Here is a 24,994-nt window from a genome sequence, read left to right on the forward strand (position 1 = left end):
GCCACCCTCCACCAGTCGGCAAGTGGCCACAGTTGAAGATGAGCAGCCCGAAGAGCGGCCCGCTCCCAAGAAGAAGGGTGGCAGGCCGGCTTGGCAGCCGGCTTTCTCCTACGAGCAGACTCTCGACGCCCCCTGCAAGTTCCACAGCGGCGCGAAGCCGTCCAACCACACGACCCGAAAGTGCCACTGCCTCACGCGAATCTCCAAGGGCGAGGGGCTGGTGCCGCCTCCGCCTCCCGGCCCGCCGCCTCCAGCCCCCCAGCAGTCAGCGGCTCGACCAGCAGTCGGAGCCATTCAAGATGAGTTCCCTGAAGAGCACGCCGCCTACGTCGTCTTCACAAGCCAAGTGGAAGACAAGCGTAGTCGGCGCCGTCAGCACCAAGAGGTCAACGCAGTTGCCTCTAGCACCCCCGAATTCATGCACTGGTCCGAGAAGCCCATCAACTGGAGCCAGGCCGATCACCCAGAGGTGATGCCATCCCCTGGCTCCTATGCACTAGTCTTGGATGTCACCCTCGCGACGGAGAGGCGATCTGCCCGATTCTCCCGCGTCCTGATTGATGGCGGAAGCAGTATCAATATACTGTACCGCGATACCATGGAGAAGCTGAACATCAAGGCGAAGCAGCTCATGCCAAGCCGGACCGTGTTCCATGGCATCGTGCCCGGCTTGTCTTGTTCCCCGATCGGCAAGATCAAGATGGATGTTCTCTTCGGAGACAAGGATCATTTTCGCCGCGAAGCGATCTGGTTTGAGGTAGTGGATCTGGAGAGCCCCTACCATGCTTTTCTTGGCCGACCTGCTCTGGCCAAGTTCATGGTTGTGCCCCACTACGCCTACCTAAAGATGAAGATGCCGAGCTCGAAGGGGATCATCACTGTAGCCGGCGACTACAAGAAGTCCATCGAGTGCGCTATGGCCAGCAGTCGGCTGGCCGAGTCCCTCGTAGTGGCAGAAGAGAAGAAGATGCTGGAACGGGTTGTGGCCATGGCCGGCAAGCAGCCGGCCTTGTCCCCCAACCCCAAAGATTATGATGCGCAGGGCTCCTTCCAGCCGGCCAAGGAGAAGAAGAAGATACCTCTGGACCCGGAGAACCCGGAAAGGTTTGCTGTCATTGGGGCAAACCTGGACAGTAAATAGGAAGGCGAGCTCGTCGACTTCCTCCGTGAGAATCGAGACGTCTTTGCATGGTCCCCAAAGGACATGCCGGGTGTCCCGAAGGATTTCGCCGAGCACAAATTACACGTCCGAGCCGACGCGAAGCCGGTCAAGCAGCCCCTTCGCCGACTGTCAGAAGAGAAGCGAAGAATCGTAGGAGAAGAGATAGCCCGGCTCCTCGCTGCTGGCTTTATTATGGAAGTATTTTTTCCAGAGTGGCTTGCCAACCCAGTCTTGGTATTGAAGAAGAACAACAAGTGGCGCATGTGTATAGACTACACCAGCCTCAACAAGGCCTGCCCCAAAGATCCGTTTGCTTTGCCACGGATTGACCAAGTGATAGACTCCACGGCCGGATGCGAGCTGTTGAGTTTTTTGGATGCCTACTCAGGGTACCATCAAATCAAGTTGGACCCAGCAGACCGCCTGAAGACTGCCTTCATCACACCATTCGGAGCTTTCTGTTACCTGACTATGACATTCGGCTTAAGGAATGCCGGTGCCACTTTTCAGCGTTGCATGCAGAAATGCCTCCTCAAGCAACTCGGCAGAAATGCCCACGTCTACGTAGACGACATTGTGGTGAAGACAGAGAAGCGCGGCACCCTGCTGGAGGACCTCAAAGAAACATTTGCCAACTTGCGCCGATTCTAGATCAAGCTCAACCCCGAGAAATGTGTGTTCGGAGTACCAGCCGGCCAGCTGCTAGGCTTTCTGGTCTCCGAACGCGGCATCGAGTGCAACCCTGTGAAGATCAAGGCCATCGAGAGGATGGAGATTCCCACCAAATTGCGAGATGTGCAAAAGTTCACTGGGTGCCTGGCCTCCTTAAACCGCTTTATCAGCCGACAAGGAGAGAAGGCTCTCCCCCTGTACCGACTCATGAAGAAGTCCACCCATTTCGAGTGGAATGACCAAGCCGACCAAGCTTTCCATGAGTTGAAGAAGATGCTGACCACTCCACCTGTCCTGGCAGCGCCGACTGAGAAGGAGCCCATGCTCCTCTACATTGCCGCGACTAGTCGAGTGGTCAGTACAGTTGTCGTGGTCCAGCGCCCGGAAGAAGGCCGAGCCCAGCTAGTCCAGAGGCCGGTGTATTATCTAAGCGAAGTACTATCCAGCTCAAAGCAAAACTACCCGCACTACCAGAAGATGTGCTATGGGGTGTACTTCGCCGCCAAGAAGCTGAAGCCCTACTTCCAAGAGCATCCCATCACGGTCGTGTGCACCGCCCCGCTTGCCGAGATCATAGGCAGCCGGGATGCATCCGGCCGGGTGGCTAAATGGGCCATTGCATTGGCACCGTACACAATCTTCTACCAACCCCGCACCGCCATCAAGTCCCAAGCATTGGCCGACTTCCTCGTCGACTGGGCCGAGACCCAGTACCTACCGCCGGCTCCCGACTCTACCCATTGGCGGATGCACTTCGACGGGTCCAAGATGCGCACCGGCTTGGGGGCCGGCATCGTCCTCACCTCTCCCAAAGGCGACAAACTCAGATACATGCTGCAAATCCACTTCTCCGCCTCCAACAATGTGGCCGAGTACGAGGCGCTCATACATGGGCTCCGGCTAGCCAAAGAACTCGGCATACGACGGATCCTGTGTTATGGCGACTCAGACTTAGTGGTCCAGTAGTCATCTGGCGACTGGGACGCCAAGGATGCAAACATGGCGAGCTATCGATTTCTCGTCCAGCGGATCAGTGGGTACTTCGAAGGGTGCGAGTTCCTTCATGTACCAAGGGCCGACAACGACCAAGCAGATGCCCTGGCACGGATCGGCTCCACCCGACAGGCTATACCAACCGGTGTCTCCCTCCAGCGCCTCCTCAAGCCGTCCATCAAGCCGTCTCCAGAGTCGGACTCTATCTTCGTACCGCCTGTCCCCGATGCAGCCGGATCCGACTGGAGGAACCCCGCAGGCGCCACGGCGACTTCGACAACCGGCCCGGGGACTGCCGTAGTCGCACCCGGCTCAGGGACTTCAGAACCCGGCCCGGGGACTGCAGCAGTCGGCCCGGGGACTGCAGCAGTCGGCCCGGGGACTGCAGCAGTCGGCCCGGGGACTGCAGCAGTCGGCCCGGGGACTGCAGCAACACAAGAAGCGGTGGCCGACTCCAATTCCACGCCACCCGACCCACCCACCCGAGTCATGGTGGCCGTACTAACAGTAGAAGAAGTCACAGCTCCATCATGGGCCCAGCCCATCCTCAAATTCCTAGTCAACAGAGAGCTGTCGGCTGATGAGATCTCGGCAAGACTAGTGCAACGACGAGCCGGAGCATATGCAAATAATAAACAGAGAGCTTGTCAAGCGCAGTGTCACTGGAGTCTTCCAGCGCTGCGTCGAGCCAGAGAAAGGAGTGGCAATCCTCAAGGATATCCATCAAGGCGAATGCGGCCACCACGCAGCCTCAAGATCACTTGTGGCCAAAGCTTTCCGCCACGGTTTCTTTTGGCCGACTGCTTTGGAAGATGCCAAAGAGATAGTCAAGAGCTGCAGAGGATGCCAAGTCTTCAGTTCCAAGCAACACCTGCCGGCTTCTGCACTCAAGACCATTCCCCTCACCTGGCCCTTTGCCGTCTAGGTCTGGACATGGTGGGCCCATTCAAGACAGCCCGCGGCGGCTTGACACATCTGCTTGTCGCCATGGACAAGTTCACCAAGTGGATCGAAGCAAAGCCGATCAAGAAGCTGAACGGGCCGACTGCCGTGACGTTCGTCACCGACATCACTACTCGGTACGGCGTACCGCACAGCATCATCACCGACAACGGCACAAACTTTGCCAAAGGAGCATTGGCACGTTTCTGCGCGACGCAGGGCATCCGACTGGACTTAGCGTCCGTTACCCACCCGCAATCAAACGGCCAGGTCAAGCGAGCAAACGGACTCATCCTCTCCGGCATCAAGCCCCGACTGGTCGTACCACTGGAGCGATCGGCCGGCTGCTGGCTCGATGAGCTGTCGGCTGTCCTCTGGAGTCTGCGTACTACCCCTAACAAGTCAACCGGCTTCACTCCGTTCTTCCTTGTATATGGTGCCGAGGCTGTCATCCCAACCGACATCAAGTTCGACTCGCCTCGGGTCACCATGTACATGGAGGCGGAGGCCAAGGAAGCGCGAGAAGGCGGTGTCGACCTGCTGGAAGAAGGCCGGCTGTTAGCACTCAGCCGGTCCGCCATCTACCAGCAGGGGTTGCGCCGTTACCACAACCGCAAGGTCAAGCCAAGATCTTTCCAGGAGGGCGACCTTGTGCTTCGGCTGATCCAGCGAACAGCCGGCCAGCACAAGCTCTCGGCCCCTTGGGAAGGCCCTTTCGTCATCAGCAAGGCACTAGGCAACGACTCCTACTACCTGATCGACGCGCAAAAACCAAGAGCACGCAAGAGGGATGATTCTGGCAAGGAGTCGGAGCGACCATGGAACGCGAACCTCCTGAGAAGATTTTACAGTTAAAAGCAGTATGTATCATGCTACCCTTTTGTATTAAGTACGAAAACAACAGGCCCCCCGAGGGGCACTCGGGGACTGCCTTCATTTATGAGTGACGAGTGTCATATCCATGAATGTATTATTACATTTGATTTTCTGTCTGGCACCGGGTTCGACTAGTCGGCCCGGGGACTGGCCGCCTTAAGCTATATTAAAGTTCTACCTGAAGTCAGACAAGTAGTGTGCCAGCTCCCGAGTCCTCTCTTGTTGAAAGTTGCAGCTCGAAGAACCGACTGTCCGACTAGCAAGAGCCAAGGCAGAAAGGATGCCCACACGAAAAACGGCTAAGGACTAATGAACTTGTATAGCGAAAAGACGGCCTCCAACTACGCTTGCCGGCTGTCAGAACAGCCGGCTGGCCGGCTTCCCAAACACTTCGCTATAATCCAACAAAGCTAGAGTACTTTCCCTCCCAACTGGCCAAGCACTTCTCCAGCCACAGATTGCAGAGCAACTGTCTGACTGGGGAGGCGGCAACCAAGGGAGGGCGGCAAAGGAAACAGCAGAAGGATGAAAAGCAAAGAACAAGGAAAAGCCAAACACATGCATAGTCATATCTACATATAAAGCCCCCAACAGGCCGGCAATCAACATAGTTCGAATACACCCCCAGTGGGTGGAATTGTGCAAACCTAACAAAATATCGTTCTAAAAGTGATAAGACGGGAAAATAAAGATAGCAGACTAGACTAAAGGCGCGGTGTGGGAGCCGGGTTGGTCGGTGGAGACGGCGTCACCAGCTGAAGGAGTGGCCGGCTGGCGGGTCTCGGCTTGATCATCGCCGGCGGCAGGTGGTGCACCCACGCGTGCCGTGTTGCTGGAGGCACGGTCAAGCTGAGGCTGGCCGGCCGCTCCACCATCCGGCCCGGCGTCTTCACCCTCCTCCTCCTCCTCTTCGCCCTCGTCGCTGGAGTCGATCTCCTCCGCCGAGTCTTTGTTGTCTGCCGGGTTCAGCCCGAACCATTCCTCCGGCTGGGCAACACCGTTGTCGTCCACCTCAGGGGCGAAGGCGCTGGTGTCGGTGTAGTCGACGATCGCTGAAGCCCGCCGGATGATAGCCGGCCGCGCCGGCTCCAGCTCTGTGTCGGCCTGCTGCCGCCAGGTGGCCAGCTGGTCCAGACTCAGCCCGGGATACCAGGCCTTGACGAACTCCAGCGCCCGCCTGGCGCCGGACCGAGCCGCCGAAGCCTTCCAGGCTTCGAAGCGGCCGACCGCCACCTCCAGCCAGTCGGCAGTCCGACTAGGGGTGCGGGGAACCACTTCGCCAGGCCAGAGGGCGGCCAACATCTGCGCCCCGACACGTTGAAGCCGGCGGAGCAGGCGATGAGCCGGCTGGAGACGGGCCTGGATCGCCAAGAGCTGCTCCTCCAGCGACCGGCGAGTGTTTGGCGCAATCTCGGCGCCAGCCTGCCTCTGTGCCTCGGGGCGGGCCTCGATGATCTGGTTGGCGGCGGTAGAGTAGCCAGGGAAGTACTCTGCGCAAGAAAAAAAGAGAAAGAAGAGAAAACACCAAGTCAGAAAACGAGCCAAAAACGGCAAGCGGCAAGAAAGGACGAAGAAGAAGGCGGCTTACCGTCAACCAAATCTTCGATCTGGCCATAGCCATTGTTCAGCGTCTGCTTCGCTTCAGCCCAGCTAGCCGCCTCTGTCTCGTACTCGGCCTGGAGGGCGGCCTCGCTGTCCTGCACCGCCTTCAAGGCCGCCTTGTGGCTCTCCTCCTGGTCGGCCAATCTCTTGGCCAGGCGGTCACGCTCCTGCGCCAAGGCGGCAAACTCGGCCTCCTTAGCATGAAGGGTGGCCTGAGACCCTCCCAGCTGCTCCCTTAGACTGGCGTTAGCCGCTGCAGGGATGGCAGAGAAAAAAGAAGCAATAAGAAGAAGTCGTCAAGGAAGATCGGACCCGACTGCTCAGCAGTCGGCCCGAATCTCGGGGACTACACCCAGTGGGTGCGCTGACGCGCCCCCACATGAGATAAAGGACTAAGCACTTACCCCGGCTCTCAGATAGGTCAGCAGTCTTCTGGGTCAGTTCTCGAGCCTGGGAGTTGAAGGCAGCTGCGCGGAGGTTGTGGTAGTCCTGCAAGTCAGGCAGGAGAGCGAATGAGAACAAGAATAGCAACACAAGGTCTGCTAGGGAGTTCCAAGCCGCCTGCTCAGCAGCCGACTCGGAACTCGGGGACTACACCCAGTGGGTGCACTGACGCGCCCCCACGGAAGAAATCAAGATAAAAAAAAGCAAAGACAAGAAGACTAACCCGGATGGCCGCCCGCGTCGCAAGGAACTCGTCGTTGTACTTCCTCAGCGCCGTAGCCTGGGCTTGAAGCCGGGTCCGGACGTCCTGCGCGGCCACATTCATCACGGCCGTCCCTCCGCCCGGCGTCCACCCCGAGCTGGCGCTGGCCGCCTCCATATCCTGGGCCGACGAGCTGGAGCCCGCGGCCGGCTGCGGCTCTGATGCAGCCTTCTGCGGCTCTGATGCGGCCTTCCCTGTGCGCTGGCGCGACGGCGTCCGAACCACCAGATCAGTCCTCGCGGCCGGCTCGCCCCCGGCTGATTGCACAGGCTGCAGGTCAGGCCGGCCGCCTTGAGTCGCCCCAGTCGGCGGGGCCGGTGCCGCCACCCTCTCCAGGATGACGACTCGTCCTCCCTCTCCAACCCCGGTTGGTCACCGCCGGCTTCTTCTGGCGGGGGCTCCAGGGCCCCAGGCGCCGCGACGCGCAGTGGGGTGACCAGGAAGGCCCCCTCCGCCATCGCCGCAGCCGCAGCCTCTGCTTGGGCCTTGGCCGCGGCGTCAGCGCGCGCCTTCGCCGCCTCCTCCTCCTGCGCCGCCTTGGCGGCGGCCGCCCTCAATGCCTCCGCCTCCCGCGCCTCCCGCTCCTCCCGCGCGTTCCGCTCCGTCGCCGCCTGAAGATCTGCACGGGGGTCCACGCGGCAAGTAGTGCTCCCAGATCATCCCGGTGACCCAACGACGGAGGCGGCAGCAGCCCGCTCGAGCGACAATGGAGCTCTGGTTTTTTGGGAAAAGGACGAGTATTCAGGAACTACCAGAGAAAAGAAAAAAGAATACACGAAGGAGTATATACTTACGCCGACACCATCTGCGGCTGCCTCACCGCCTTGCGGAAGCGGGCCGCCTTCGCGGCCGCCTCCTCCCTCCTGGTCGCCGCTGCTCTGCTTCTGGGCTTCTTGGGCCGACTGCCGAACAAGCCCGGCGCGGCACGACGCTTTTGCCCGCCGCCCCGAGCAGGCGGCGCGGCGGAGGAACCCGCGTCGTGGCCAGGCGCCGGCTGGCGGCGTGGGACGACTTCCGCCTCGTCATCGTTCGGCCAGTCGTCGAAGCTGACTCCAAGCCCGGAGCCGCCTGCCTCGCCGCCGGCTTGGCCACCGCCCGCCTCGGTGTTGTCGTCCATGGCGGCCGGCCCCAAGTCGGGGTCCTCCAGATCGTGCTCCGCCCGGTCGGGGACGAATCGGCGCTCCGCGTCCGACCCGCCTGCAGGTCGAAGAAGAGGGCTCTGTCGAGACAAGCCGACTAGTCAGAGTCGGCCAAAAGGAACTCGGCGACAAAACTGAGAGAGGAGAAAGAGAAAAAGAGAACATACCGTGGGCGGCGGGTGAGCTCGGCAATACGGCTCCTTGCCAAACTGCCACTCTGCGGAGAGCTTGCAGTTCGCAAGGTAGTTCACCATATGGGCCACTTCGTCGTGCGGCATGTCTTTGGTGCACATCCGACTCGGATCGAGCTGGCCGCTCATCTGACAGATCAGATGAGGGCGGCTCTAGAGCGGGAGCACCCGGCGCGTGACGAAGGCGGCCAGTAGGTCGGGCCCCGATAAGCCCTCCGACTGGATCATCACCCACAGTCGGGCGACAGCTGCGGCTCCAGCCGGTGTCAGCGTCACGGCCCGATAGGACCACTGGGGCCGCCTGCCCGCCGGTGGGCCGGCTTCGTAAGCCGGCAAATTGACGTAGTCGCCCTGCGGGGCGACGTTCTTCACATAGAAGTATGACTTCTGCCATAGCTTCACCGACTGGATCAGCGTGATGACGGGGAAGGGGTTGTCGGCAGTCACCCTCCGCATCGCGATGAAGGCGCCACTCTGAGCCGGCACGCCCTGCGTACGTGTGCCCAGCTTGGACTGAAAGAACTCCCCCCAGAGCTCGAGGGTGGGGAGGACGCCGAGGTAGCCTTCGCACAAGGTGACGAAGGCGGACAGCAGCACCACCGTGTTCGGGGTGAGGTGGTGCGGCTGGAGTTGGTAGAACTCGAGAAAGGAGCGGAATAAGGCGCTCGCGGGCAAGCCGATGCCGCGCAAGAAATGCGAGCGGAAGACTACCCGCTCGCCTTCCTCCGGCTCCGGCGTGATCTCCTTCTCCGGCGCGAGGCAGACCCGCACCTTGTCCGCGCCGGGCAGCCGCCGCGTCTTGCGGAGGAACTCGATGTGATCCTCATGGACGTTGGAGCCGTCCCAATCCCCGCCGTACTGCATCGCGGCGTAGGGCTGGCGAGAATGAGCGTGGCGGCGGAGAATCGAGTGGTAGAACAGTGCGGTGGCGAGGTGCTGTTGCAAGGAAGAGTAGAAGGAAGAAGATGGCGGAGAGGAGAGGGGCGTGCGAGCGCCTGCCGTTTCCCCCCTCCCCCTACTTATAGCTTCGCACGGTGAAGCCGAGGAGGCGAGGCGTGGGGTGAGACGTGGGATTAACTACACCCACTCCCCCCACGCCCCGTGATTATTACGCCCTAAGGGCGTGCCGAAACCGCCGCAGGAAGACATGCGGGCGGCTTTGGGCCACAGAGAATCCGCGCCTGGGCCAGGGCGTAGGAGTGGTGGGCCCCCGACCTGCGGCGACGTCTCGTCGCGCGTGTGGGCTGGCAGGTTTTTTAGCCAATGGATGCCACGTGGTTCGCAGGCGGCAAGTGGCCGGCTCGCGGCCCGGTGCGCGCGCCGGCAGACTCCCGCCTTCCGACTTCAAAAAATTTCGCCAAGACGGCGCGCCCAATCGAAGCCAAATCCCGGCTGCCGACTTATCAAGATAGGAAGCTGACCGAGTTTCTCGACTTCCTCCAACCTCGAAGCTCAGTCAGCTTCGGGGACTACTGTCGGAGTAAATGGCCACGGGTAGCCTAACCGACTCCCCTGGCCCCTCAAAAAATTATCAGCCCATTTGAGCCTTCAAGCATTCGAAGCACTGGGCCGCCTTCCCCCGGCCGGCTATCCCAGGGGCCGACTCTCAGAAGGCGACCCAGTCCCAGAAACCTTCCCCAAGAAAGCTACCAAATGGCCGACTCTAGGAAGCCGGCTCCAAAAGGACCGACTCCCAAAAGCCGGCCATGAAGAACACCGACTCCCAAAAAGCCGTCCATGAAGAACACCGACTCCAAGAAGCCGGCCAAGATCGCACCCACCAAGACTGTGTCCACATAATGGTGACAAGACGGGGCGTGGTCGCAGTACGGCCCACTACCCCCGAATCCCGAAGCAGGCATGGCCACAGGACGCCGTACGGGTCAGCCATCTCCCGTCCGGCTCGGCACTGTAGCCATGTTGGCCTCAACGTCATCCACGACAGACGCCAGTACGGCCCGCGGGCGGCGGGCCCCTTTAGCCAGAGAGATGCACGAAGGCGGCCCGGCCTCCCCCAGCCGGCCAGGGGCGTAGCCGGCCCCCGGGAGCCGGCTACCCCTTCCCTCGAAACATGCGCCACATTAAGGAGACAAGACGAGGTAAGGCTACAGTGAGGGCCCGCAAGGCGGCACACTGTAGCCACGCTTGCCTCGACAAAGCCCTCGTCATCAGGGGCAAGGCAACAGTAACCAGCCGCCGACAAGACCCCCTAGCGGTGGGGCCGGCCTGTCGACCAAGAGGCCGGCAGCCGGCGGGACCCACCAGTCGGCGGGCCCCAATGGCCGGCGGAGAAGCCGGCGAACACAGACACTGACGGCTGGGACCCGCGCCCAGCCGGATTACAATTGTACACCCGGGGGTAGGCCTATATAAACCCCCGGGGCACCCATGCAAAAGGTTGGTCTCATAGAGTTACACACACCATATAGGGAGGAAAAGGAGAGCTAGCCTTGTTCTTCTTCTCCCTCGAATCCGACGGCTCAAGGAGCACTTGTAGCTACTCATTTTGATCTAGTGATCATGCGGAAACCCCGCAGAGCAGGACTAGGGGTGTTATCTCCACGGAGAGCCCCGAGCCTGGGTAAGATTCGCCGGCGTGCATGTCTTCGCCTCATCCCGTTTCCAGGCACCGGCGACGTCTTACTGGCTCCCACAATGATAAACCATCCGTTGACATATGTCGCACCTATCACCCGACAATTATAGAACATAAAAGCATTTGAAAATAGCCTCCTAATGATATTTTGTCATTGTTAACTTGCATATGCATATAATTAGTAGGGAATAAACGACGGGCCCTACGATCGCACAGGCTTGATGGGCACATAAACGGACACGGACACGGACACGGACACAGCCACGTCCCAATCATCACTTCCAGCCGCTCCACTATTGACTCGTGACTTGTGAACCGCCTCAAATCCTCGTCCATCCCTACTGTTCCAATTACATCGAACCCGTGGATCCCAACACAAATACTAGATTTTTGTTATAAAAGAACACGGACATAATTTAAACTTGAAACGAACTATTTGAAATTCAAACTTTCGAAACCCGACTACTCTCTCTCACGTGGCGACCATTGGCCCAGCTTGAACGACTCACCGCGCCGGAAGAAACCTATAAAAATCCCTTCTTTCCGCCTCGGCTCCCCCGCGTGACATGATCCATTATTCATGGCGCACGCCACCGTCCAGGGCGCGCCCATGACACGCCCGTGCCCGCGTCCGTCGGCCCCCCTGATCGTCTTCCTCGTCCTGCTCGCCTCCTGCTACCTCGCCCTCACGCGCCTCCCCGCCGCGGCCCCGCTAGCCACCCTGATCGCCCCTTCCGCGGGCCATGGCTCCGGCCACGGCGCTGTGGACAGCTGTGCGGGGTTCTACCGCGGCGCGGGCGCGGCGGGGAGGCGCGCGGTGACAGCGTCGGTGGAGGAGTTCGGGGCCGTTGGCGACGGGGTCACGTCCAACACGGCGGCGTTCCGGCGCGCCGTGGCTGCCCTGGAGGAGAGGGGTGCCGGCGGCGGCGCCAGGCTGGAGGTGCCGGCAGGGAGGTGGCTCACGGGGAGCTTCAACCTCACCAGCCGCTTCACGCTCTTCCTGCACCATGGCGCGGTCATCCTCGGCTCCCAGGTACGTGATCCATCCATTGATCCATGTCCGCTAGTTCCTCTTCCTCTTCTTGTTCTTGTTTCCTTTAATTAATTCACATTTATTTCTTCTCTCAAATCTTGCTACAAATCAATAGTGGACGCTACTGAGTGAACGGAGTAGTATTTTTTAGCATCGGAACTGAAACATACACACATCTACTAAATGCAAATTTATTTTCTGCTGATAAGAACAATCATAGTGATCATGCCTACGATTTCTTTTTCATTTTCTTCTGCACATAGCTAAGCTTCCCAGTAGTACAGAAACTAGAATCTCAATCCATGTTCAAGTTTGATTGGAGGCTTGCTTCAACGCTTGTGCTGTCACTGGTCACTGACCAATGAAAAAAAGAAAGGGGGAAGATGCTGTTGTGGGTTGGAATCCTGCACATGCTCGCAACGGTTGTTGGTTTCTTCCTGTGACTTCTGCAGCTTTGCCACATGTTATTGTTCTAACTGCAACACACTGTGTGTGCCTTTGCTTTGCCCTTACTTCTGCTTGGACTGGCCTGGCTTGATGCTACTATTCTACTCTGTACTTTGCTTGTAGTGCCGTCTCATCTGCTCCATATTGCTAGCACCAAATGGTTACACAAATCTCTTGTTTGGAGCTTTCTGCACTAGCTAGTACTCCATTTTTGGTACATGCAAATTCAGTGGGCATACTAATTTTAAGGATTAATTTACTACTAGTATGTATGGAGAGTTTATGTGAGATGAACTTGCTGAAGAGATTCCCTCATATCAGGATACTGTCTACTAGTGCTTTCATGTGAGTGGCGGCTTAGTAGTGCAAAGTTGTTGGGAAAGAAAGCATGATTAAGAGCGTTAGCTAGGAGTTTGACATTGCTGCCATATGCACTGGCACTACAATAATCCACCACCTTAATATTCTATAGGACAATTATGGCCTGGTTTTAAAGTCCAACATGGCAACAGGTGAGATTATCTTTAAGGGGACCAATCCCCAGACTGTCGAATTAATTAATCATGCCACTTCCTATTTAAGTAGTCGAAGAATCTGTACTAGTACTGCATAAAGTTGATTGTGTAAATTTATTTAAGAAGTGCATAGTGTTGATTGTAGCGTTGAACTGTGATGTGCAGGATCCAGAAGAGTGGCCTCTCATTGCGCCATTGCCTTCTTACGGGCGCGGAAGGGAAAGATTAGGACCGCGCCACATTAGCCTCATACATGGGCAAGATCTAAATGATGTTGTTATTACTGGTACAGCAACTGTTTAACAGTCTCTACTTTCAAATTTGGTCAAGTAAATATAAATTGTTCATGCAAACCAGAGAGCTGAAGTAACTTCCTCTAACAGCCGATTTAAGCACAAATTTCAGTTTGTGGGGCATACTTGTCGAGAAACAGTTTGGAGTATACTTGTCGGGAAATAGTTTGTAGGGTATATCATGTGAAGAATTAGCTTTGACTGTACTTGCAAATTGTTCTGCTTTTCCATGTCAGGTAGCAATGGGACCATAGATGGCCAGGGCAGGATGTGGTGGGAGCTATGGTGGAACCGGACTTTGAACCACACAAGAGGTCATCTCATCGAGCTCATGAATTCAACCAACGTCCTGATCTCCAATGTCACCCTACGTAACTCCCCATTTTGGACAGTGCATCCGGTCTACTGCAGGTTAGTTCATCATGCTGATACAGTGATTATCACTTTGTTTCCTAGTGGAGAACAATCCTCATTTGTCTTTCTTCTAAAACCATAAGCTGACAGCGAATATTTAATATTCAGAAACGTGGTGATTAAGGATCTGACTATACTAGCTCCCCTGAATGCTCCAAACACTGATGGCATTGATCCAGGTTTGTGCACTTAAATTGACAGACTGTTCACTCTCAAAACCTTAAGTACTATAAAATTTGAATTTATGGCTAGTTACGTTTGTAATACAGTACTTCATATGTGATACCTTGTGATGATGATCTTTGCTGTAGTAAATACAAACTGGCTTTGCAAAGAGCAAATTTATCCATGACAGTTTCTCTTTCTGAACAATACCAGACTCAAGTTCAGAAGTTTGTATTGAGGACTGCTATATCGAAAGTGGAGATGACCTGGTTGCTGTCAAGAGTGGTTGGGATCAGTATGGGATATCTGTAGGCAAACCCAGCTCAAACATTATCATCCAGCGGGTTTCAGGCACCACACCTACATGCTCCGGTGTGGGTTTCGGAAGCGAGATGTCGGGTGGGATATCAAACGTGCTTGTCCGCGACCTCCACATATGGAACTCGGCTTCTGCAGTGAGGCTCAAAACCGATGTGGGGCGCGGCGGGTACATAACCAACATCACCATTGCCAACGTGACGATGGAGAAGGTCAAGGTGCCAATAAGGTTCAGCCGGGGTTCAAATGACCACTCCGACGACAAGTATGACCGAACAGCGCTACCGATGATCAGTGACATTCATATTGTCGACATTGTTGGTGTGGATGTGCAGCGCGCACCGATGCTGGAGGCGGTGCACGGTGCGGTTTACGAGGGGATCTGCTTCAGAAATGTTAGCCTGACAGCGATAAGGCGTCAGATACGGTGGCAATGCGAGTCTGTGTATGGAGAGGCGCATGAAGTTTTCCCTGCACCTTGTGAAGAGTTGAGGAATAATGGATCTTCTTCTTCTTGGTGTGGCCTTCCCTGAGCAACTATACAGAACTTGTAAGTTTTTGATGGGTGAAATGGGGTGTCTATACTTGTGTTTAGAGAAGGACAAGGATAGAACTTACAGGCAGATTCAACATTGAGACTTGTATACTTTGTTTTGTAAAAGATCTAGAGGGTACAAAGGTCTTTCAGTCAGTTTATCCACTGCAGATGGGCACAGGTAATTCACTGATCAAATATAGAAGGTAATTATCCTTTCTCCCAAATGTGTCGCCCGACGTGTCTCCCCTTCTTATGTCATCCCTACATATTGAAATATAGTTCATATTAGATTTGTTCTAAATAAAACTTTGTGAAGTTTGACCAACTATATAGAAAAATTATGTGAACACGCAAAGTACCAAATATTTATGATATATCTATGAAAATAAATTTCATGATGAACCTGGCGGTATTGATATGGTATTGTAAATGCTGATAAATTTTTCGGTAAACTTGGTCAAAATTTACAAAGTTTAACTTGAAAAGTAAACTAATTTGCACTACATTTTGGCATGGAGGTAGTAGCAATGTAAACCTGATCATATCCCGGGCCGAGCCCGAAGTGAAAATCCCGAGCCTGGCCCAAAACATGTTTAGTACCTCTCGGCGTCCAGATCAACGGGGGATGGGGTGGAGAGTGGGAGCAAGGTGACCCGGGGGGGGGGGGGGGGGGGGGGGGGCAACTCCATTATCGGGCGGGGGAGGACGCATATCGATGTTGGGTGGACCCGTTGCCTGATCTGGCCGGCGCTGGCAAGCTCAAGGAAGAGATTTTCCTTCTGAATTTTTGACTCGAAACCTCTCGAAGATATATTGTGGTTTATGTATGAAATATTGACCTGATCTGGCCGGCGCCGGCGAGCTCAAGGAAGAGATTTTTATTCTGAATTTTTTACTCGAAACCTCTAGAAGATATGTAGTGGTTTATGTATGAAATATTGACCTGATCTGGCCGGCGCCGGCGAGCTCAAGGAAGAGATTTTTCTTCTGAATTTTTTACTCGAAACCAGCAGAAGATATATAGTGGTTTCTGTATGAAATATTGACCCGATCTGACCAGCGCCGACGAGCTCAAGGAAGAGATGTTTCTTCCGATTTTTTTACCTGAAACCTCCAAAAGATGGTGGTTTATGTATGAAATGTTGAGCATTCTAGAACTGATACTGGTCCAGAGGAGTCTGACTTGTGAATATGCTGATACTTCCTTTTGTGATTCTAGTTAAAACTTAGTCATGCTCATGAGGGGATAGTTCAAGTTTGATGTATATGTTGATGCTTCCACAGTTCAGGTTTGATGTATTTTCCCTTGGAGGGTCAACCGAACAAGCGAAAAGCCCTATGTGGATTGGTTCCCTGCAGGGATCGGTTCTGCACAAATTGCTCCATGCATTGCATGCCCATATTTTTTAAAAAAAAAAGGAGGATTACCCCCTGTCTGAGCGATGCATGCAGTCATTTTATTAATTATTCACAAAGACCTTATAAAGTAGTAGATCAGGTAGTCTGAAGCCACCATCTTAGCAACAACTGTTGCTACTCCATTGCATGCCCATATGACGGAAGAAAATTACATGAGGAAGTATTGTCATGATTTTTGTTTCTGAGACACTCAACAAATGCTTGGATGTTAACAGTTTAATTGCAATGTATGGAGGTCTAGCGTCTTATTTCTTTTCAAGTCTAAAGCTATGTCATCCGACAGCTTTCATGGCCACCCTCTTTCATAAATTCAGAGAACACCAAAGTCCAGCCACAGTGGCACACATTCTGATAGGAGGAACGAACCAGCCGACTGAAGCAGCATCCGCAACACTGAGTATTTGCAACTTATTAAGCTTTGATGTATGGAGTTAAATCTCATTGCCGAAGAAAAAAAAAAGTGATGACATGCATTGAGCTCATACACATTAGAACATAGGAAGGCAATACATTAACTGAATCACAGTATGAGTGTACACATTACTAAAACATACAGAAAGGCAACAGTCACAACCAAGTGAAAATTAGACATAGGAACTCCTTTTCATGACATGATTTTAGAATTTTACATCCCAAATGCCACGGGATCTTCAGCGAGGAATTGCTGAGACGTTCCTTGAGGCACTTCGTAGTATTGCACCCGCCTGCTATTGCCAGTCGTCAGGCCTCCAATGGAGTCAGGATAGAGACAGAATGTGGTCAAGCGATACAGAAAGCGTCCCTTCTCCTTGAGCTCCTCACCAGCGCTGTCACCCTCAATCTTGAGCTCCTGGTCAGCGCTGCTGTCGCCCTCAACCTTGGTGTTGTCGCCCTCAATGAAGACGCGCTGTACGAGGCAGAATTTGCTGGGTTCGCTCTCGCCCGTTCCTATGTACACGAGGATGGCACTTACATGCCTCTCGGCTGGATCCTGGCTGAACAGCTTCTCCTCGCCGAGTTTCGAAGAGAGCCTGGGGCTAGTGCCATCGATGGGCACATAACAAAAGTAGAGTTGGCCGCGAAAGTGTTGTTCTGTGCTCGAGCACATGTGCCCTCGATATCTTCCCCATTCGTTCCTCTCGAGATTGCCAACGCACACCGTATAGGCCCAGGTATATATCAGGTATTTATATTAATAAACAGGCCGATGGCCCACGCCTCCACCACAGCGGCTCGGAATTTGATGGACGAGGTGGGCCGTGAGACACCAGATTCTGGACTAAGGCAGCTACCAATCGTATCCTGCACATGATCAGATGGAGCATAAACACCGGAAGATCCAGCTGATCTTAAGCTCTGATCCTACGGCTTGGTTCACCATACTCTGCTCCCGTTTATGTAAGACAGCCTCTGCTTCTCATGCTCTAGTATTTCGAAATTCAAATCAGATGGAAACATCGAGAGCGCGCAACCTGCGGCATGCTTACACTTACCAGCAATGCAACCTCCCGAGTTACTGTCATTAAATATTATGCACCAATGAACAAGCAACACTAGAGACACAATCGCCCCCAACAGCCAGGATGAAAGACTGAACCACAATGGATGCATTTGCATGAACTGTTGCATATTGCTCAGCAGTGCACACGCACCAAGACTATAAATTCAGGGTTACATATTCAGAAAACTTACAATTACAAGACTGCATAAATTCAATGTTACATATTCAGAAAACTTAGTATTACCCAAGAATTCAAATATGTATAAATTTAGAGTTACGCTCATCAAATATCCAAGGCAGGCATCACACTTGAACGAAAATTCAGAAACAGTACTAGCATGTCAAACTCTTTCCTTGGATAGTCATAATCCTAGGAAATCCTGAGAACATGGATTCACAAACCATAGTGGGTTTTATCAAACATGGAATCAGGAAAAGTTCAGAATTACAACGTCGAAAATGATGACGGACACACTAGTCCGACAAACATTTTTTTGTCCCATATACTAAGGAAGCACACAGTGAAATGCGTAAAACTGAATGGATTCTTGTGAGCATAGTCCCTTTGATATTGTGTAAGGTGAGCAGGCAGAATATACCTTGCATCTCTGGTCCACCTATTAACTATGTGCTTCTGTGGAATTTCTTTTATTCTGATGAAATCGAGCACCTGAATGCAACCAAAAAACAAGATGTTCAGCATATTTAGATTATGTGATACCTCACATATATTCAGTGGTAGCACATTCAGACTACCTTCGGGACATGGCTACGTAACAATCCCATGTGAGCAAACTGACCACACCCGCATTCAAAGTTTCAAACACCAGCTTCACCCTGCAACATGTTATCAATTAACAACATTAGAAGTAGTCCCGAACCAAACTGAAATTATTGATCAGAGACCACTAGAAGCAAATTTTACTACTCACCGAGCACCCACACACTATCTCATGGATGCACTTTGTCCTCTCGGCATTTAGCCGGCTCTTCCCATACCAGATGCCAAACCCCTTCTCCCATGAGTACAGATTGTAGAAGTTCTACACCTCTCCCTAAGAGTTGAAAGTAGGACCAAGAACCGGTGTGATCACGTTTTCAGCTAGGTTCTCTACGAGCATCTGGCTGCCTTCTCGAACGCACTGATACGATCTGGGCACGGTGTTCTGCTAGGAGCGGCGGCACCAATCCTAAGCCCGCAAAACAGCTACATATAGCATCAATTTTACGAATGCAGAGAGCAGTCAACCTGCAAACACAGGCACATATGACATGGATTTTCTGAATGCAGAGAGGAATCAGCCTGCAAACATGAATTTTCTGAATGCACAGAGCAATCAGCCTGCAAACACAAGCACATACAGCATGAATTTCCTCAATGCAGTGAGTAATCAGCACTTGCTCTAACTGTACAATTTCTTCAGTCATGTCTAGGTTTGTTTCCTAAATCCCTGAATATCGGATGGGATGCAGCTTGTTCTTCACTAACCTCGTGTTCCATCCCGGCGCTTGGGGATTCATCTTCATCGTTGACAGCTCTGGCGGCGGCGGCGGCGAGCTCTTCCTTTTGTCGGCTGCCGCCTCCTTCGCCGAGAAGATTTGTGCTTTGCCCCTGTCCTCCATCCGATGTTGCGCCGCCTCGCGCTCCGCCTGATGTGCCACCTCAAAATCCGTCACCGCAGGGCCATTCACAACCACAGGGGCAGGCACCAAAGTCTTCCCTAGCTCAAGCAGAGTGGATATGAAACTTGGAAAAAAAGCCGCCCTCTGCATCAGCTAAGCCAGAGGCCTAAAAATGGAGATGGCATCGCCAGAAAAGCAAAGATCCAAGTACCTGCCGACAGTCTGCATCAGTAACACCATCCTGCAGTCCTCGGCTTCCAAATGATCCACGCGCTGGGCGAGAAAACTCTCGCTCCTGCAACCAGTACACAGGAAGTGAACTTCCCGAGCCACGGATCAGATGGCGCCGTCGATTCTGATCCACGGCTCACCTCGCCGATGGCGGGCGGCCGTCTACCACCCATCACAGCCGCGTACGTATTCCCCAACAGTATTCATTTTTTGGCACACCGCAACCTCATGTATAAAAAAAATGGCTCCGATCCGGAAGCGCTAACCGACGACCTCGATATCGAGCGCATCTGAGCTCGCCCTCAGTTACTCCGCGTCCTGGCCCAGTTGGCCGAGGGTGTCCGGTTCTTTGGAGAGTCCGACAAAGGCATTGAGGTCCTGGTCAAAGTGACCACGGCCATCGAAGGGCAGCGCCCAGCTGCCAAGTCGTTTCCACGAAAGTTCCACCATGTCAAAGGCGAAGGTGGCCTCAGTGGCGTCTATCTTGGTGCTGACGACGAAGATCCACGACTGAGGCTGCACGGCGTAGGAGGTGACGTCATAACGCCCGAACGGCGGTTCCGGGAGCTGTTCCCACGGGCTCTCCCCGCCGTGAGAAGAATCCAGCGGGGGGTCCCGGTCCCAGACGATCATCTCGAAGCTGCCTAGGCTCAGGCAGAACAGCTTGTCGCCGTCGGAGAAATAAATGGGATGACACGGATAAAACTGCCCGGGGAAAAGGGTGAGGCTCCGCTCGCGGACGTCGACCATGGTGGTGAAGCCCCCGATCATAGAACAGTTGCCCTCGTAGTACCTGCTGTGCATGGCCAAGATGTTGGTGCCGAAGGCTGACACGAAGTGCTGCGGCGCCCCATGCCTTGCCTCCAAGCGCAGGAACACCGGAGGCGTGGGCTTCGCGTCGGCCGGGGCTGAGATGGCAGAGCCGGAAGACGGGATTATTACCTCGCGGATGCTGTGCCCTCGCGACCAGTCATCGAAGACTAGGTAAACGCTAGGCATGATCCTAGTTCGTCCTTGCTCGTCGCCTTGTTGATTACCCTGGGACGGGATTCGTGGCTGATATAAAGGGACGAAACCTTAGGAACGTCGGACAGAGCTATGTATCGCGGCTGCAAGCCTGCAACGCTGACACCTCCCGTCGCTCACGCTGAACCCTCGCTAGCTCGCTACATGGGCCGGGCCCAGCGCGTACGGGCAGCCACGAGCGAGAGCGCCGCTCGCACACGAGCGACCACACAAGCCTCGCGCCGCTCGCTAAATTATTTTTTCTCTGGTTTTTTCACTTCGTTTTTAACTCTTTTCGTCCTTTCTGTTTTGGGCAATTTTTAGGAACTTTCCAGAACCTTCTTTCACCCGTTTTCCTTTTCTTTTTTCTGGTTTCCTCTCATGGTTTTACCGGTTTTATTAAAATAAAAAATATTCATAAAGATGTATGGATTCAAAAAATGTTCGTGTATACGAGAAAAGTTCATGGGTTTGAGAAAATTTCACACGAATTAAAAAATGTTCACAAATTTTAAAGAAGTTCACGTAAACACACAAAAATGTTCACGGATTTAAAAAATATTTGTGAATTTGTAAAAAGTTGACGCAAAAATATTTGTAAATTCCACTACTTCTAATTATCTCAACATGTGTGCTTCCATATCATCAAAATTGTTATAGCCATTAGATTTATTAGCTTGATCCACTAGCATCCGTTCGATCTATGCATGGGAACTCTCTAGCATGCATCAAGCATGTGCATGAGTGCATTCTAAGTGGGTTATTTCATTTAACATGCACAATTTTTCATGTTAAGATTTTTTTTGCTCATGCAGAAATTTCTCACATAGTTTAAAATGTAAGGACTAAATTAATACTCTACATAACCTTTAGAAACTATATATTCAATTCCGTGGCAGCCCACGAGGTATCATCTGATTAGGAAAAATGTTCTCCTAATGCTTGATTATTAAGCATAATGCTTCCTAACAATCTCTTTTCAGCACAAGTAATTATAACCACTGCTCCAAGTGGGCTTATTTTATAATTTGAATGTGGCAGCGGCGGTGTGGCCTCGCATCGACTGTTTGGCCGAATCCGATGGTAGGGGTGAGAGGTGTGCGATGGTTTGGATGAAAATCCTGCTTAACTTTGGTTGGAGCTGGCGACGACGACGCCTGTGGGTGTCGTTCCTCTCCTTGGAGGCGTCGCCGAAGTCTGTCGGCATCTCCTCCTCTTGATCGGGTTGTGGTCTCCGGGCGAAAGCCTTGGTCCGTAGTAGGATCGGCGATGGCGGCGTCTTGACGTCGTTACTCTGTTGAGAGCATTGTGGACGGAGACTTGGCTTGGCGGTTCTGTGATGTGGTTCTCCGGTGCTTGCTGCTGGTCCGAGTGATCTTCGTGGGCGCTATGTACGCTGCTGCCGGTGCCCCAAGACGATGGCTTTGTTCAGGTCCGACCGAGTCCCGCTACCTACTTGCCGTCTCCTCTTAGGCATTTAAGGGTGGGTAGCGCGTTGGCAAAGAGAGCCCGGCTGAAGTTGTTGCTCTTAGTGGTGTTCGGCATTTGTTGTGACGCGGCTAGAGGATTGGTTTAGGGCAGGCCCTTTGCGTTGTGTTTGTAATTGTTGTGATGGCTAATCTGTTGATTAGTTTGGGTGTGGAGTCTTGCTACACTTGCTGTTCGCGGCAAGTCGTAGTGTCTTGTAATTCAACTTCTGCCTTCTATAAAAATATGGTACGCCTAGGCGTACTCTCGAAAAAAAAAGAATACATAGGCATTAGGTGAGAAACCCACAAGATCTTCGGTAGCCACTTGACAGATGACAGTAATATCGCCATATGGAGAATGTAAGAGCAAAATCCCGGTTGTACATATATTTCATCCTTATGTAGAAATGATTTAGTTTTTAATGACAAGAATGCTTCTCCTCTGCAGGTTATTTGTCGGTGTACGCACTCGCTACATACGCGGTCTATACTACAACGGCCGGAGTACCAACCGATGTTCATGCGGTGTGTACACGATTGAAGCAGGTGACTACGGAGGTTTTTTCTCAACATGGATGGCAGCATAACCTACGGATCGATCCATCACCCCCTTCGACATAGGCATAGTGTTGGTCTATTAGACTCTACTGTTGCCGATTTGTCGGTTTTTATTTCCTGAATTTTTGTCAGACCTACCTCTAGATTTAGCCGTGTGCATCCTAATTATGTAGATGCCGGGTGTTACTCATAATACTTTGCATTCGCTTGATGCTACATTCTGAGATAATAAAGTCACCCTTTATTAAAAAAATACTAGATGGCATCAAGTTTCAGCATCTCAAGCACAGTCCTATAACATTTTGAGATTTTTGTCGGCCAATATACATGTTCATAAAACAAGGACACATAGCATAATAAATCAGGACACTTGATTGATGCACTTCTAGACTAGGAGACAATCATTTAGAAATCGGACGCATCGACCAGACACTACTGAGACTCATGATGATAGCCCTAGCATCCCACCGCTCGTGTCGTAGCCCACATCGTCATCCTCCGACACGATGCTTTCAAGCAAGCAGGTACTTCTCAAACTCCTTGAGGTAATCCAGGAGCAGCACGACGATGAAGAGAAAGAACCCACCAAGGTAGTTGTTGCTGCCACCGCCCCTTCTATTGTCGTCGTCTCCTATGCCGAAACAGGACAAAGGGAACTAACCACTTCCACTGTCCAGAATAGGCCCTTGAACTTTCCCTAAAACGGTAAACAATATACCATAAGCAAAATTAAGTGGATTACAGCGACGGAGCTACGGCTAGGCCAAACCAGGCTATGGCCCGCCCAGCCTAACGAGAATTCAATGAAGTAGTAGTGCTAAATTTGGGCATGAGAACATAAAGGAGTTCAGGCCTATCAGCCCGTGTTCTGTATAAAGTAATCGCAAAGTGCCTTGCAAACAGACTGAAGCCGGTGCTTGGAGATATCATATCAGTGAATCAAAGTGCTTATTAAACATTTTTCTGGAAGCAAGCCAACGAGCACAAATGAAGTTACAGCTAAACCACGGTGGGAACCTCCAGATTTGGACCATGCTAAATTAAACATTGATGGTTCTTTTGTGAAGGAAGACGGCACGGCGGGGGCTGGTATGATTTTGCGTGATCATAATGGAGCAGTTATCTTTGCTGCAACACGAGTGATCTCCAACTGTTGTGATTCCTTGGAGGCTGAGATGACAGCCATGGATGAAGGACTCAGGCTTGCACTCCACTGGTCAGACTTGCCGCTGATTGTGGAATCCGACTGCACCGAACTGTTACAAATGGTGCAATCCAAGGAGGTGGATCGGTCAAGGTATGCTTATCGGGTTAGTGAGATCAGGCGGCTTCTGGCTCACGAAAGGAACATTAGTCTAGCGAGTGTGGAGTCATACCCTTGTGTCTATAGGTCGCTCGCAACAACCGTACTGCCTGCTGGCTTCGTAACTCCCCTATAGAGATAGCTAGCATAGTTGACTCGGATTTGTAATCACGATGCTTGATCAATGAAAGTTCCTTTCCCGCAAAAAAAAAACCGGCTCGTTGCAAAAAAAAAGTCGCAATCCAAAAAATTAAAAAACCCCATGCGGTGAGCGTGGATCGAACACGCGACCTTCAGATCTTCAGTCTGACGCTCTCCCAACTGAGCTATCCCCGCTATTGTTCGTTTCCCCACGTATTTACCTTTTATCATAGTTTGAGCATACCAACTGTGAAAGCTCATATCGGAAAGAAGGATGCAAACTTAGAGTGTGTCCTTTTTGTATGGCGCGATAATTCATCAGGTGTGTCCTTCTTTGTGATCAATTATCTTTGCGCATTTAGAGTGGATACGAACTCACAAACATTATCTTGTACACTCTAGACATTTGGATGAACAAAAGGATGCAAATCTAATCGTTGAATCTAACTGTAGGTTCTATCACTTACCCTTCTCTAAATACAAATACAGACATCCCATCACAAGTCAGGAAAATAGTTGCAAGTTCTTTACAATAACTCTCAGGGAAGACCACACCAAGGTTGAGATCCGTTGTTCCTAAACTCTTCACAAGGTGTAGCGAAAACTTCCTCGGTTCTCTCTCAGGCTAACATCGAAGAAAAACGAGCAAGTTAAAATGTCTTGCAGAACGTCACACCAAGAGGAAGATCCATTGTCTATCATAACATGGGAACAATCTGTACTTGTCTATCATGCTCCTTCTCAAGGAAGTAATTTACCCAAGAAGCAGTAAGAACACTGGTGGCATTCTTCAGTACTCAGGTACAAAAATATTAAGTGTGGAAAACAAATTTTATGGAATGCTCCGTATTTCTTTTTCAAGGAGGAAGACCCCCGGCCTCTGCATCCGGGTGATGCATGCAGCCACCTTATTAATTATTCACAAAAGACCTTACAAAGAAATACAATAGTAAGTCTGAAGCCACCGTCTAGGCAACATCTGTCGCTACTCATATCCAGTTGATGAAGGGATGTTGATAGTCTGGGCCTAATACCACAGACTCGCAGCCAAGTCTAACATCTAAGACCTGAGGCCCCAACCTAGCCACTTGCCGGGTCTAGGGCACACACTGGTCCGGCGCGCTCTCAGAGGCCGCCGCCACCAACTGCCACCGCTCCATCTT

General features: G+C 52.6%; 1 protein-coding gene, 1 long non-coding RNA gene and 1 other non-coding gene across 5 annotated transcripts; 1 reads left to right on the forward strand and 2 right to left on the reverse strand.

Moving 5' to 3' along the window:
- The first annotated feature begins 11,410 nt into the window (after nucleotides 1-11,410).
- On the forward strand, nucleotides 11,411-14,826 carry LOC109761618 (probable polygalacturonase). Its single transcript, XM_020320431.4, has 5 exons — nucleotides 11,411-11,912; nucleotides 13,040-13,160; nucleotides 13,404-13,578; nucleotides 13,690-13,760; nucleotides 13,960-14,826. The coding sequence occupies exons 1-5, from the start codon at nucleotides 11,460-11,462 to the stop codon at nucleotides 14,595-14,597; spliced, it is 1,458 nt and encodes a 485-aa protein (XP_020176020.1). The 5' UTR covers nucleotides 11,411-11,459; the 3' UTR covers nucleotides 14,598-14,826.
- A 2,938-nt stretch (nucleotides 14,827-17,764) lies between these two features.
- On the reverse strand, nucleotides 17,765-19,914 carry LOC109761772 (uncharacterized). Of its 3 annotated transcripts, XR_012190348.1 has the most exons (5): nucleotides 19,336-19,914; nucleotides 18,991-19,248; nucleotides 18,434-18,750; nucleotides 18,258-18,338; nucleotides 17,765-18,171 (listed from the first exon to the last, which is right to left on the reverse strand). It is a non-coding gene; the product is annotated as an uncharacterized lncRNA (long non-coding RNA). The 3 variants fall into 3 exon arrangements; XR_002232582.4 differs by having other exon boundaries at nucleotides 18,434-19,222; nucleotides 19,336-19,912; XR_006666890.2 differs by having other exon boundaries at nucleotides 18,434-19,217; nucleotides 19,336-19,911.
- A 4,039-nt stretch (nucleotides 19,915-23,953) lies between these two features.
- TRNAF-GAA (transfer RNA phenylalanine (anticodon GAA)) lies at nucleotides 23,954-24,026 on the reverse strand. The gene has a single exon. It is a non-coding gene; the product is annotated as a tRNA-Phe (tRNA).
- Between the last annotated feature and the right edge of the window lie 968 nt (nucleotides 24,027-24,994).

This window comes from Aegilops tauschii, chromosome 7, assembly GCF_002575655.3.
Source record: "Aegilops tauschii subsp. strangulata cultivar AL8/78 chromosome 7, Aet v6.0, whole genome shotgun sequence".
NCBI lineage: Eukaryota > Viridiplantae > Streptophyta > Magnoliopsida > Poales > Poaceae > Aegilops > Aegilops tauschii.